General features: G+C 46.0%; 2 protein-coding genes across 2 annotated transcripts in view; one reads left to right on the plus strand and one right to left on the minus strand.

Annotated features, from left to right (window-relative positions):
• Window positions 1–7,434, plus strand: part of LOC136440546 (uncharacterized) — a 32,205-nt gene extending 24,771 nt beyond the window's left edge. Inside the window, exons 44-54 of the mRNA XM_066436600.1 lie at window positions 149–469; window positions 646–756; window positions 862–2,730; window positions 3,088–3,273; window positions 3,411–3,857; window positions 4,177–4,263; window positions 4,477–4,600; window positions 4,977–5,278; window positions 5,660–5,752; window positions 5,901–5,954; window positions 6,421–7,434. Of these exons, the coding sequence (XP_066292697.1) occupies window positions 149–469; window positions 646–756; window positions 862–2,730; window positions 3,088–3,273; window positions 3,411–3,857; window positions 4,177–4,263; window positions 4,477–4,600; window positions 4,977–5,278; window positions 5,660–5,752; window positions 5,901–5,954; window positions 6,421–6,677 (3,851 nt within the window). The 3' untranslated portion in view covers window positions 6,678–7,434. The remainder of the gene's footprint in view (window positions 1–148; window positions 470–645; window positions 757–861; window positions 2,731–3,087; window positions 3,274–3,410; window positions 3,858–4,176; window positions 4,264–4,476; window positions 4,601–4,976; window positions 5,279–5,659; window positions 5,753–5,900; window positions 5,955–6,420) is intronic.
• Window positions 7,275–14,205, minus strand: LOC136440547 (amiloride-sensitive sodium channel subunit alpha-like). Its single transcript, XM_066436601.1, has 11 exons — window positions 14,187–14,205; window positions 13,376–13,824; window positions 11,982–12,184; window positions 11,442–11,560; window positions 10,680–10,843; window positions 10,088–10,292; window positions 9,532–9,613; window positions 9,202–9,259; window positions 8,486–8,556; window positions 8,122–8,197; window positions 7,275–7,995 (listed from the first exon to the last, which is right to left on the minus strand). The coding sequence occupies exons 1-11, from the start codon at window positions 14,203–14,205 to the stop codon at window positions 7,810–7,812; spliced, it is 1,632 nt and encodes a 543-aa protein (XP_066292698.1). The 3' UTR covers window positions 7,275–7,809.
• Between the last annotated feature and the right edge of the window lie 467 nt (window positions 14,206–14,672).

Here is a 14,672-nt window from a genome sequence, read left to right on the forward strand (position 1 = left end):
TATTGGCATTGCTTTTAATGATATCACTTGATCTTTATTCTATCACTACCTAAAAGCACCGTATGCTCAGTTATCCTCCGACATGATTTGTTTTCCTGCTTTAGTACTAAAGGTAATAACCAGCTACGTTCTCCCTGTCAATGCTCAGTGTCTGAAGGAACGTGGATCCCTGGAAGCCCAAGTGAGCCTGTTGAAGATGACGGCGTCATCTATGTCGCATTCACCTTTGACACTGATACAACCGTAGAGCAAGTACGAATTACTGACGATTCCGTAAAGTCTTTTACGATACAAATGTCCCCCACGGGAGAACCAGACACATGGATTGATGTAAAATCGTTCGACGACGTTGAACCCCAAGACTTTGGTGGCTTTGTGGTCACAAGCCGCTTCGTTAGGATTGCAGTTACGCAAACCTATGAGGGGAAAAAGACAACTCTGGTGAAAACAGAATTCCATGGAGCACCAGGTAAAAAAACTTTCAAGATAATTTTTGCTTGTCAAATTGAATCTGGTTGTATCTTGACCAAAAAACTCGCGTGCTGAAATAACATACAATATGCCATAAATGTACTGCATTACTTTCGAATTATATATTAAATCATGTTCTAATAATAGTAAGAGGGATTATTTCTCCTCATACAGGTGGTCTACCAAAAACACCCGACTTCGAAGAAATAAAACCTGAGTCAGCATCACCACTTCAGGGCCCCGCCCCAGCAAGCCCAGTAGGTCCAGAAGGCCCAGACGAAGAAGGTCCAGAAGGTGCAGAAGGGGAAGGCCCAGAAGGAGCACCCGGCCCTGAAGGCCCAGAAGGTGAAGGCCCAGAAGGGGTGGGCCCAGAAGGTCCAGAAGGGGAAGGCCCAGAAGGCCCAGAAGGTGAAGGCCCAGAAGGTCCAGAAGGTGAAGGCCCAGAAGGTCCAGAAGGAGAAGGCCCAGAAGGCCCAGAAGGAGAAGGCCCAGAAGGTCCAGAAGGAGAAGGCACAGAAGGTCCAGAAGGGGCAGGCCCAGAAGGTCCAGAAGGGGCAGGCCCAGAAGGTCCAGAAGAGGAAGGCCAAGAAGGCCCAGAAAGCGAAGGCCCAGAAGGTGAAGGCCCAGAAGGTGAAGGCCCTGAAGGTCCAGAAGGCGAAGGTCCAGAAGCAGCACCCGGTCCTGAAGGTCCTGGAGGTGAAGAAGGCCCAGAAGAAGCACCCGGCCCTGAAGGTCCTGGAGGTGAAGGTCCAGAAGGAGCACCCGGCCCTGAGGGTCCAGGGGGTGAAGGCCCAGAAGGAGCACCCGGCCCTGAAGGTCCAGAAGGAGCACCCGGCCCTGAAGGCCCAGAAGGGGAAGGCCCAGAAGGAGCACCCGGCCCTGAAGGCCCAGAAGGAGCACCCGGCCCTGAAGGCCCAGAAGGTGCACTCGGCCCCGAAGGTCCTGGAGGTGAAGAAGGTCCAGAAGGAGCACCCGGCCCTGAAGGCCCAGAAGGAGAAGGCCCAGAAGGAGCACCCGGCCCTGAAGGTCCTGGAGGTGAAGAAGGCCCAGAAGGAGCACCCGGCCCTGAAGGTCCTGGAGGTGAAGAAGGCCCAGAAGGAGCACCCGGCCCTGAAGGTCCAGAAGGAGCACCCGGTCCTGAAGGCCCAGAAGGAGAAGGCCCAGAAGGAGCACCCGGCCCTGAAGGTCCTGGAGGTGAAGAAGGCCCAGAAGGAGAAGGCCCTGAAGGCCAAGGAGGAGCACCCGGCCCTGAAGGTCCTGGAGGTGAAGAAGGCCCAGAAGGAGCACCCGGCCCTGAAGGTCCTGGAGGTGAAGAAGGCCCAGAAGGAGCACCCGGCCCTGAAGGTCCAGAAGGAGCACCCGGTCCTGAAGGCCCAGAAGGAGAAGGCCCAGAAGGAGCACCCGGCCCTGAAGGTCCTGGAGGTGAAGAAGGCCCAGAAGGAGAAGGCCCTGAAGGTCCAGAAGGGGAAGGTCCAGAAGGAGCACCCGGCCCTGAAGGTCCTGGAGGTGAAGAAAGCCCAGAAAGAGCACCCGGTCCTGAAGGTCCTGGAGGTGAAGAAGGCCCAGAAGAAGCACCCGGCCTTGAAGGCCCAGAAGGAGAAGGCCCTCAAGGTCCAGAAGGAGCACCCGGTCCTGAAGATCCAGAAGGAGCACCCGGCCCCGAAGGTCCTGGAGGTGAAGAAGGCCCAGAAGGAGAAGGCCCTGAAGGTCCAGAAGGGGAAGGTCCAGAAGGTCCAGAAGGAGCACCCGGCCCTGAAGGTCCAGAAGGAGCACCCGGCCCCGAAGGTCCAGAAGGGGAAGGCCCAGAAGGAGCACCCGGCCCTGAAGGTCCTGGAGGTGAAGAAGGCCCAGAAGGAGCACCCGGCCCTGATGGCCCAGAAGGAGCACCCGGCCCTGAAGGTCCAGAAGGGGAAGGTCCAGAAGGAGCACCCGGCCCTGAAGGTCCTGGAGGTGAAGAAGGCCCAGAAGGAGCACCCGGCCCTGAAGGTCCTGGAGGTGAAGAAGGCCCTGAAGGAGAAGGCCCTGAAGGCCCAGAAGGAGCACCCGGCCCTGAAGGTCCTGGAGGTGAAGAAGGCCCAGAAGGAGCACCCGGCCCTGAAGGTCCTGGAGGTGAAGAAGGCCCAGAAGGAGCACCCGGTCCTGAAGGTCCTGGAGGTGAAGAAGGCCCAGAAGGAGCACCAGGCCCTGAAGGTCCAGAAGGAGCACCCGGCCCTGAAGGCCCAGAAGGAGAAGGCCCAGAAGGAGCACCCGGCCCTGAGGGTCCTGGAGGTGAAGAAGGCCCAGAAGGAGCACCCGGTCCTGAAGGCCCAGAAGGGGAAGGTCCAGAAGGAGCACCCGGCCCCGAAGGTCCTGGAGGTGAAGAAGGTCCAGAAGGAGCACCCGGCCCTGAAGGCCCAGAAGGAGCACCCGGTCCTGAAGGCCCAGAAGGGGAAGGTCCAGAAGGAGCACCCGGCCCCGAAGGTCCTGGAGGTGAAGAAGGTCCAGAAGGAGCACCCGGCCCTGAAGGCCCAGAAGGAGCACCCGGCCCTGAAGGCCCAGAAGGAGAAGGTCCAGAAGGAGCACCCGGCCCTGAAGGCCCAGAAGGAGCACCCGGTCCTGAAGGCCCAGAAGGGGAAGGCCCAGAAGGAGCACCCGGCCCCGAAGGTCCTGGAGGTGAAGAAGGCCCAGGAGGAGCACCCGGCGCTCAAGGCCCAGAAGGAGCACCCGGCCCTGAGGGTCCAGAAGAAGGTCCGGAGGAGCCGAAAAAGCCAGATATGCCAGAAGGCTCTGATGTCACCATTTTGGCACGTCTTGTTACGATAGGTAATGATTTTATGTTTTATTTTTCGATTGATATTGCTGTTTTGCAGAACCATTAAGTAAATCTTTGATCATGATGTTTAAATACCAGGTCTTGACCTTCAAATACATTTACTTACGGATGTCTTTAAATCCATTAGTGAAAACCTTCACCTGGATCCAAGATCAGCCAACAGTTTCCGAGGCGTCCGGTACGCCAGAAGTCATAGATGGCGTGACAATGGGTCCAGAGCAAGCCTTCGATGGAGTCATCGACACCTTTTGGAGTCCAACGGGGTTGGCGATGAATTATAACCAATGGACAATAGTGATAGACCAAGGTCAGCCAACTACAGTAGACAAGGTCAGTATCACAACCACTGGCGATGCAGAACATGACGTCACATCCTTCACTCTGCAAATCCCAACTGCCGATCCCAAGACTTGGGAGGACGTCGCAACTTTTACGACAGTCAGGACGGGCACGAGTGAGCCACAGGAGTTTGAAGGCTTTTTGGTGACTTCTCAGGTCTTCCGTATCGTCATCACTGGCACTGCGACAGGAACGGCTCCCAGAGTGGCCGGAATCAGTTTCCACGGACAGCCAGGTAGAATTCTGTTCATTCTCTGTTCCATGTATTTTTCTGGATCATTGTAGACAATTCGTAAGATTTCAGTGGCTTATATCTTGTTAAGAAAACCATTTAAATGTTATCAGTCTATCACAAATTATATGCAGCACTAGTCAGGGAGGGTCATTAGAACTCATCTGACATAGTCGTAGGGTAGCGTTCACGACTTGTCCTCCAGACTATGTTCGGCCTGCTTGAGAGAGCTATAAATGCTCGCTCGACAGAAAAACAAATTGCGGTCTGTTGACGAGAATTGCACATTTTAGATTCATGTGAGCTGCTGGTTTATTTTCAGGAAATCCACTTGCCGATCTGGACCTGAGCACCATAGACGCAGACCTCGGAATCCCGTCTGCCCAAGTGGTGGGACTGGTGACAGAATGTAAGCTGTTAGTCACTTGTTATGAGACAACGCCAGAATAACGACTTTTTCTGCACTTCCTTTGTACTCATGACATGACAGATTTCTTCACGTTGGTTCACATTACTTTGTCCTATCTACGTAATATCATACATGACAGAGGTGCAGGTTTCTTAAGATTTACAACAGAATGTGCATAGCATTACATTACATAACCCTTATCTGTATCTGCAGTGACATCCGCCAAATTCCACTGGTTGGCTGGGAACCCGGAGTGGATACTAGGGGCCACATCGAACGCAGTTGCTGTTTTTGACGGCACTGATGACACCTATTGGAACCCCGCGGGCTTCAACAGGTATCAACTTTAACTTTAATAACTTCTGTTTCCGCATCTATTCTCATGGTACAAACTGTTCGTCTCTTCAACAGTGAATGACAATGTCTGCGACGTTAAGTTGGATGCGCACGCGATACGGTTACACAGAAATGGATGTACAGATTATACATATCTTTATATCTTTATATTATATTTTACTATTGTAATATTTTAGTGTTGTGCTCTTGAGACACCACACTCTACAGGAGCGTCTTTAATATACCCTGCTTAAAGCCGGAATTGGAACGCGATGCTCTGACATTACATTGGTCGAAATCACTTAACAGTCTTAGGATTATCTGAAATAGGATTACCCTAAAATGTACACATGTTGTGACTTTCTATTTCTCGTTAGATACTACAACGAATGGTACATGACTTTCGACTTCGGTGAGCCTTACACTATCGACGAGATCAGCATCCAGAACTTCGGAGACACCGAGCACGACGTCAAGACGGCTGTCCTGCAGATGTCCCCCACCGGCGCCGCCGGCAGCTGGGCAGGCATGATCCTCATAGAGGGCGCCGCGGGCACCTCAGCTCCACAGTCCTACCGTGGATTCATCGGAACAGCACGATACTGGCGACTTCTGATCACCAGCACGTTCTCAGGGTACCAGCCACAGATCAGGGAGATAGGCTTCAATGGAATGGTCGGTGAGTGACTCCAATTTTGTAGAAATACTCCTTTGAAATTATCTTATTGAGGACAAAAAGTACTTGGATCTCCAGAGTTCTAAACTTTAGTTAATATTTATACGACCCTTCTAGCTGTTGCCCACGGACAGCAATAGCAGCACTGTGGATGTATGAAAACCCTGCATGAACTGTGTTCATAGGATCGCAGAAATCCATTGGACTCTTGAAAACGGCCACGGCCGAAGAGTTTGTAAACCCCAAAGTTGAATAAAGGTTGAAAAAAGCAAGGAAACATGTCAGAAACAATATTCTATTATTAAGCTTAAGAGCTACTCGTTGATGTCTGAAACTGCTTGCCCTGGTGACTCCCTGGTGTCTGATACATACCCTGTTTTGTAGGCTCGCCACCTGGTGGAATTGACGTTAACACAATAGAGCTGGAGGAAACTTCAGGCTACTCCATCGGCGCGTGGGTCGAGTCAGTCAAACAAGGTACGTGGTGAATCTTAGTCACATTGAAATGCGCAGAATGTAGTTTACCTGTTCAGACATACATGTACATTTAGTCATGCGATTGCAAGGACGTATGTGCGTGTGTTCACGGATTGATATCTTACTGTATTCTCCGATTTATGTTTAGAAGTGCAAACTCTGACCGTGCAAGCGAAGAAGGACGGGGAGTCCTCAGTCGTAGGTAAGGTTCATCGTAGAGAGATATGAGAAAATCATGAGATTTACTTGTGCCATTCTCTTACTGCGTATGAGAAGATATAACCATCACTAATAACATCCCAGCAAACGCGTTTTACGTATTTGTGCATTATTTCTTGTTTGGTTTTGACATGGCCAGCTATTAGGCGAATCGTTTATTTGATAAAACTCCCACTTTTCCCACGTAAGGCATCCCAATTTTGTACACAGTTTTGGCAACGAAACATCACAAGCGTCATAACAATAACCCAGTAAATACACAAATAAGTACATAACAGTTATACAAGTAAGCAATTGTACCAACACAACCGAAAATTGTCACGCAAACACAGATTATCACTAGTCTAGGAGAAAGGCATCTAGCACACTACCAGTAAGTTGTCAGACGTTTCCTCAACGTTGCTTTAAGGACAGAATTGACATTTTCGCACTGTCGATCTCGATCCTAGGGAACCACAAGATGCCTGTGGCGATATGGAGAAACAGTCTGAAAGCCATCCAGGAAGACAAACTTCGGCGCAAAGAAGCCGAAGCAGCCGCCGACAGCAAGGTTATCAATGACCTGAAGAAAATCGACGACATCAAGAAATCCAAGACGTCAGAAGAGAAGTACAAGAAGGAAGAGAAGAAGTCCAAGGCGCCAGAGAAGAAGTCCAAGACACCAGAAAAGAAGTCCAAGACACCAGAAAAGAAACACCATCATTAAACGAAGTCGTAGTTCGTCTGAGTGATAGTAGGATTCTATGTATTTCATATCATTAAAACATTTCTATCTCAGATGATATTGTGAGTGTTAGTAGGTGTATACGGTGATAATATGTACGTTAGATTTTCTCAACTTAAGAAACGATTGGATGTGTATCAAGCGAAATGTCTAAGTCAAAGTATCTGCAACAGAAGAGGTGAAACAATATATATACAGGATAGTTTTCCATATCATTGTGGTGTGCCTTATGTTGGTTTCTTAGTAAATAATCAGTTATCGTTTAATATCATACTCTAGTTAGAAATAACAATACAAAGAAATTTTTTGTACAAAACATTCGTTTTTCAGGCAATTCTACCTAACCTATATATCGTATGTGGTAACGAAGCAGGTTGATGTTAACTAACATATAGATGACAGTATGGTTATCATTTACTAAAGACAATTCTGCTAGTGCCTTCAGTTGGCATTGATGAGCTATAGGTGGTAATAAGACAGTGAATCAAGTTTTCCAACGGCGCTATAGTATGTCGTTTACTAACGGGTGAAAAACTGACCGCGGACATGATTTCGAATGTGTTGCACTGAAAAAAAAGATAATTTACTACCATTTAATGCCTATCTAGGGGCATTACCATGATACTGTGCTTGCTCACTAACATTCAGTGAATATTTCTACTATAGGTATGTTTTAAACAATTGCAACCTTTGTACTTGTGGTGATTTAAGCAAATAAAGGAATCGGTGCCGCAACAACTGTATGGAAGTATTTGATTTACTTACTATTTGTACGTGCATCACTGAGTTGAAACATCAGTGTTATATCCCGTAAAGGAAACTGCATCCCTTCCCCTTGAGTAACACCTACACTACGTATAAAAACATCATAACAAGGAAACGTTTTGACCTCCCTTTCACATTGTGAAGAACCCAAATAAAGAAATAAAGAAACACCCCCTCCATATGCCATACATTTATAGTGACACAACATTGTGGGCAATGTGATAGTCCCCATGCACTTCTACGTTTTAAGTGTCCTATGTAACGTTGGGTTATGTAAAGTTAGCCAGGTATCAAGTTCCCTTTCATGCATCTGCCAAGCGAACCGTCAATCTGAAGCTTTTTTTCCTCGTTAGGCCTTTGCCGTGTAATCTGCATGGCCAAGTTCAATGTCACCCTTGACCTTGTCTCCCTTTTGCTTTTTGAGAGGCCAAGATAGGAGGTCTACGATGAACTCGAAGAATTCGAGAACCGTCATCACGGAAACTCCCATCCACAGCCCCAGTTGGCCACCGATGTCGCCAAGCAGATTAATCACCTGAAGATATTCAAGATAAAGATATTTACAGAGTTTTGTAATCAATACTTTAGCTTGCCAGTGTGACAATCTACACACAGAAGGTCAAGGCTAAAAATGTGCCAGCGTCAGTAACAATACGGATACCTCATACGCCGGGGCTTGGGAAATCTTGTCGTAATACAGACCCTCAAAGTAGATAGTGAGTTCCACAAAGTTCGCACTGCGGACAGAAAGGCAAAAGTTATTTGTCCTATAGAATAGACCGCTGGGATCAGGGATAACATACAGTTTTGATATTAGGAAGACTATTTCGATGAAAGAAAACGGCATAATGTTAAGATACCTGCATACTGATTTAGTGATATCAATGAATCTATCTGGCATTGGGCATATTGACAAGTACCTATTGTTGCGTTGTCATCGACCAAATGGCATGACATTTTTGAAGAATTTAAAACTTAATGGGCTAAACACATGATGAAGCATGAAGTAAATCCATGGTACCAACCTTGCCTCCTCAGCTGTGAGCTTCTGGATCTTGGGATTGTCGTTTTTCTTGAGTTCTTCAATGAATTGTTCCTGAGGAAAGTATTCAGAATCATTAAAGGCAAAAGAAATCACTCCAAAACTTTATCAATCATCCTTTTATGTGTTTTATTTCTTATTTTATCGCCACAGCATTTTTACAGCAGCTCGGGACACATGAAGTGCGAAGTGATATTTCATAAGCGTACAGCGGCAATCTGTCGTGGAGACTTGTCGTCGCTGTGTGGCGCTCCTACCTCATTCACACAACGGCCACGAATAAACATCGTGTGAACATAATTCTAAAACCAACTCTGGAAGTCTTTCAACGCAAAACTCTTGTGAAAATTACGATCTTGTGAGAAAGCGCGTTTGGCGTGGGGTCGTGTGGCGTAACTGCATGGTGTTCGGCCCAGAACCAATCGGTCCCGGGTTTGAATCTCCCTGACGCCACCGATGTTGTGCCCTTGGGAAAGGCACTTTATACAACTTTCCTCACTCCACCGAAATAGCTTTCAACTTCCATAGTTTAGCATATGTGGGGACGGGGGCAGAAACGCAAGACGAAATCCTTATTCGTCCTTGGAAGTGTTTCATTGTATTCTTTGGATATGTTGAAAGCATACATTGAGTAGAATAACAGGTTATGTTGATAAACAGAAATGTAAACAATTATGATATTCTTTCTGCGAAACCTACCTTATATGAAGCAGACGGTAGTTCTGTGAAGCCAAAAGTTTGTCCAAAAACACTTTCTCTGAAACAGATATGAACGATTTGCAGACAATATGTATAATACGTGCCTGACTCTTGTATTTCTGATTGGGAATGTTCTGATTACATGATGACTGGTAGCTTGCTACAGGACTGTATGACAAGTTTTCTGGAGTATAAAACCTAAGTTAACATCCTAATGAGGAGCTTCAAATTGTAAATTTTCACAATCATGCTTGATATTAACGTTACATTATTCCTGTAATAATCAGATGCTTTACATAGCAATTTTAACTAAAGCAATGAAATCCTCACTTGCAAGCTTCGGGACAATCGCAGTCCAGCAAGTCTTCCCGAAGTGCATCTCTTGTCTCCTTGAGGCACTCTGCTGTCTCCCCTACCGGTGTGAATCAAACATCAATCCGTGGTAGCTTCAAATATGTCCACAATACAGAAGACGATAAAAATGTATGAATGAATGAATGAAGACGTGAGTGAGTGAGTGAGTGAGTGAGTGAGTGAGTCAGTGAATGAATGAATGAGCGATTGAGTGAATGAGAGAGCGAGAGAGAGAGAGAGTGATTGAGTGAGTGAATGAGTGAGTGAGTGAGCGATTGAGTGAGAAAGCGAGAGAGTGAGTGAGTGAGTGAGTGAGTGAGTGAGAAAGCGAGAGAGAGAGAGTGAGTGAGTGAGTGAGTGAGTGAATGAGTGAGTGAGTGAGTGAGTGAGTGAGCGATTGAGTGAGTGAGCGATTGAGTGAGAAAGCGAGAGAGTGAGTGAGTGAGTGAGAAAGCGAGAGAGTGAGTGAATTTACTGTTCAAAACAAAGCATACATTCCACCACATACGTACATTGGACATATTCTACTTACTGATAGCAGGCTCGCACACCGCGGTCCCTTTGGGAATGGGCAGCCCGACGTCTGCGCACTCACAGTCTCGCACGACCACGCGTTGGTAGCAGGTCTTCTGACACAGCACGGAGCTGTATGCGTGCGCGGTGCCGTACAGGTCGTAACTCTTCCCGGTACCGTCCGTGCAGTCCCCGTAATGGCCACCCAACCGTTCTATCTGAGTCTGTAGAGACATTACTCTGTCATTTTCAGCGTATTTGCACTAGTCTAGACGGCGATCGGGCTGGGACCTCGCTACGCTGGATCTGTGTAACCCTTGACTTCATACTTAACTTGGAATATCATGCAAAATGTAAAAGTATACCTGAAAAGACAGCAAAAACACAGGGAGGGGAGCGGACGTACGGCATGATGACACGCCGCGCTAGCTTCAGCCCTGAAACACGATTTCCAGCTATAATGATATATATAATTATAAAATAGCCTGTTTTGTGAGGCTAGTCGACACTCTTCTAGCCGGTTCGAAATCTGAATCAACCACCGAATATGATATGAAAAATCCAGTTATTCTCGGATTATATGTACCAACATAACAAGAAGCACAACTCACCATTGTAAGTCCTACAGAGGAGCTGAAGCCAGTAGCGACCGAAAACCCGGCCAGCGCCGGGAACGGGCGCTCGGCTTGGGTGTTGATGAGAACACGGGCCCCGGATGTCCCCGCCAGGATGGGCACGTACTCATCCTGCTCGACGTACAGAAGCACCTGAAGACCTGGATGATTAAAGAAGTATTCTTACAAGATACCCAGAGATAATCAAATAATGCTTCTTAATCAGTTTTTGTTTCACAAAATTAGTTGATGTTAAGACTTTTTTCCGCTGTTGACTTTTGCCTAATAATCTCAAGGCTAAGCCAGGAAACACAACATTTTCATTTCACGAAAATGAATTTATGCCTACCTTCCGTTATATAACACCTTGGATGCCGCTAGGGCGGGGTGAGAGGGAACGAAAAACTACGATAAAGTTGTCAGAATCCTGACAAACGAGATAAAGATATATTGAGATTTTGAAATAGCGACCCGCTACCAGAACGTAACCGCTGGACTGCCCGCACATGTGCCTTGCTGGATGTTGATTTGTTGGTTCGAGAACTTGATCCCTGTGCATTTGCTAGGCCAAGCCAAATTATACCAGCCGCCTCGTCCGGTCTAAATGTCTATTTTGCGTGTCAAAGTCAACAGATCTAGGGAACGTTAGAATATCATGTTTGTCTGTTTGCTAAAGATCATCACTGATTTACTGTACTGTGTCCTGTACTTTCCCTTGTTGGAAATTCGCAATGGGAACAATCATCTCAAGATACACACCATGTAAGGGGCCGGGCTGGGTGACATTCCGTATGGGAATCTTGGATCCGTTGTTCGTAATTCCCTTGTTGAAGGTGAAACAGTTTCCATATTTTTCGTCTAGAAATTGGACGAAATTCCTACAGAAAGACATATTCGTATAAGGCACGTCGAAGAAGAAGCATTTATTACCTATGTAACCATAAACAACAGTTTAGAGATCATACAGTTATATATTAACAGTTGTTGACTGTAAGAATATATGTACGATGATTAATATGCTAGGGTCACATTTCCATACCGGGGCCCGGCCGGGCTGTTTGCGGGAACGTAAAATAAAAATTTATATCAAGAAATATACACAAATCATGCTCATGAATAACCATTTTTACGTTCATGTCTCTTGTTGTATTTTACGTCGTACTTTTCATTCCGGAAAACTGCCTGGCCGGGCCCCGGCTTGGAAATGTGACCCTAGCATAAAGGGATAAAGGCTGGATCTACAACAGTTGACGTTTAGAGTAACATATATGTAATAACTGATAAGGAATAAAGACTTACTTCCCTGAACATGGCCTTCCGTTGTAGGTACACTTCTGGATGAAATCCTTCTTTTGATGACCTAGTTGCTTCCGTTCAGTCTCGTTTTTATTTGCGATCATGATGGTGAAGTTCTTCTCAACTTCAAATTCTTCGTCGTAGTCGTAATAATCATATTCATATTCGTAGACATAGTAGTAGTCGGACGTTTCATCGGCACTGGACTGTAAAATATGATATCAATTCTTACTTTCACTTGAAATAAAATAGAACAAAATATCGAAAATTTGCCAATTGATGGGTAGTGGGAGGGAGGGGCTGCCCGTGAGGAGTAGGGTACATAAAGTATTGTAAGTATTTTTATGATAACGTTATCGTAAAAACATGCCCGAATGCTGATTTTAGACAAATCAAAGCAGTGGCATACAACGTGTGTAAGACTGAGTAAGGGCCTGGGCACGTTCGTCGAACGACCATCGTACGATCAAAAAGTGAGGGCATTCTTGCTATCATCGTTAATGTGCCGTACAGAATTCAGCTGTCTTGTTACGGAAAAGGCTTTCTTAGGCCCTTGTCAGTGATATATGATCCGTCGGAGCCTGCGTGCAAATGAAACATGACCTGTTCATACATATGCACTTGTACAAAGAAGATAGAGGAAGTTGACTCTACTGGATTAGCTTAGTTTATCACCTTTGTCAATGTATGTTTAAACAATGAATTGTATATATTTCACTGTATATGTCGCAAACATGTTAGTTACTAGGGTGATGTTCGACGACCTGTATCTAGCCCCTCGGGGCACGAATGTACAATAAAGGTCTTCATTCATTCATTCTACTATTATCATGCGCTGTGTTATGAAGGAGAGCCAAACTGGTTTGCACTGGCGAAAAGCTACCTCACTGAATAATTTATTATTTGTTCATAAAGCAGAAGCACATTTCAGCAGGACAAAGAAGCGCTGACATGTGTGAAATATTGTCAAAGTAATGCAAAGCGACACGTCAGCAACCCAAGGGTCACAGAGCGACAATGGCACAGAACAGATCCTGTGGCACCGAGACCTGGTCTCATCTAGGCTGCAATATGGGAGCAGTGGGACCTTTTCATAACATAAGGCCATTAAAATAATGTGCGAATGGTTTCTCTTTTTTTTAAATACATTTTATTGTGAAGAAGGGACGTGCTATCATCTGATTTTTTGTGAAACGCGGCACTATTATCACACTAAAATGGTCGGCAAAGTGCTAGTTAGTCATAAGTGAAATACTTCGATATTCTGTGATTTATGCAAAGACAAAACGAATTAACGTATTATATATTTTCCCATTGACATATTGCTCTTCTCTTCTGTTACATCACCTGCTTTTGTAACTCTATTTTTACCTGGAGACTATTTCTTGACTACTTACAGAGTTTGAATGAGACACATTTCCCAGCTCAGTTGGTGAAGGTGTAGACACACTGTTCCGTTTCTCCCTTACATAAGATGGATCCGAGGAGGGTGATGAGGACACGTCGTCAGGGTCCATACCCAAGAATTCCATGTACACTTTGGGAAGTTTGGAGGCTCGTACAGGGTTCACATTGCAGACAGTGACGGCTGGGAACGGCAGCGATGCGAACTTGATGTCGATTGAAGTAGAAACCGGGTAGGAAAAGTACCGCTGGAGCATGAGACTAAAGTTATACATGAAGTATGTGAGCGACGCCAAGAAGATGATGCCCCACACGACGCGGCGAAATCGCGACTTCGCTGTCACTGTCTTCGGGATGCCGTGGGCGGTGGTCCCCTCGCGGAAGGTTGACCAAAGCATCGCCGGAGTTTCTCCCATGCCCTCAGGAGGCCGATCATCGGCACCTGTGGCTGAGAAAATGAAGCAAAATCAATCACCATATAGAACACCATTAGACACCATGTGTTGAGTCATCGTCGGAGCAGTCTTCATTGATCATTACGGTATTTGTTTCACGGTAGGTCTTCGTAGCGTTAAACTAAAAAGGGAAGTACGGGGAAAGTAATATTGTTTATAACCAAACGCTGCAAAACAGTAGTCATAAATACACGACCAAATACAAGAGTATATATAACCATGTTATGTGGATCTAGAACCCAGAAGAAAACTCATCTCTTACAAATTAAAAGAAACTTAATGATATTGTAAAATCCCATTGTCCGTGCTTAATTCATTCAGCTACTGCTATGGAAATAGTAATGCTTACCCTTGGAACTGATCTCCATGGTATCTACCATAAGAGAAGACCGAGTCCTGCTGCAAGGTCTGCTTCGTACTTTAAGAATTGCATTGCCGTCAGTAATTGGCACTCAATCATGGCTTAGAATCTAATTTGCCCCACATCTAAGAGAGTGATGTCCTCATGTGATTTATGCCACCATTGGCAATAATATGATTATTTCTGCACTTGACACATTAGTAACTAGAGGGCAGAAGAGGTCAGACTTGTTTTTAAAGCGATTTCACGACATCTCTTGCTGTCAAGGCTATAAAAGTACAGGAATCGTTTTAAATCAAATGAGAGAAGAGCGAAAAGTTTCGAAGGTCAATGGTAATTGATTTGTATCGGAGCTGTAGTTGCTACTCATTTCAAGCTCACTGCAGCAAACAATCCCCTTCATTCTGGGGCTCAAGGTTTTAGATGCATCACATCATTACTTTCTCAAAGCTAGAATGAAGGATTAAACATGAT

This window comes from Branchiostoma lanceolatum, chromosome 8 (genome assembly GCF_035083965.1).
Source record: "Branchiostoma lanceolatum isolate klBraLanc5 chromosome 8, klBraLanc5.hap2, whole genome shotgun sequence".
Classification (NCBI taxonomy): Eukaryota; Metazoa; Chordata; class Leptocardii; order Amphioxiformes; family Branchiostomatidae; genus Branchiostoma; species Branchiostoma lanceolatum.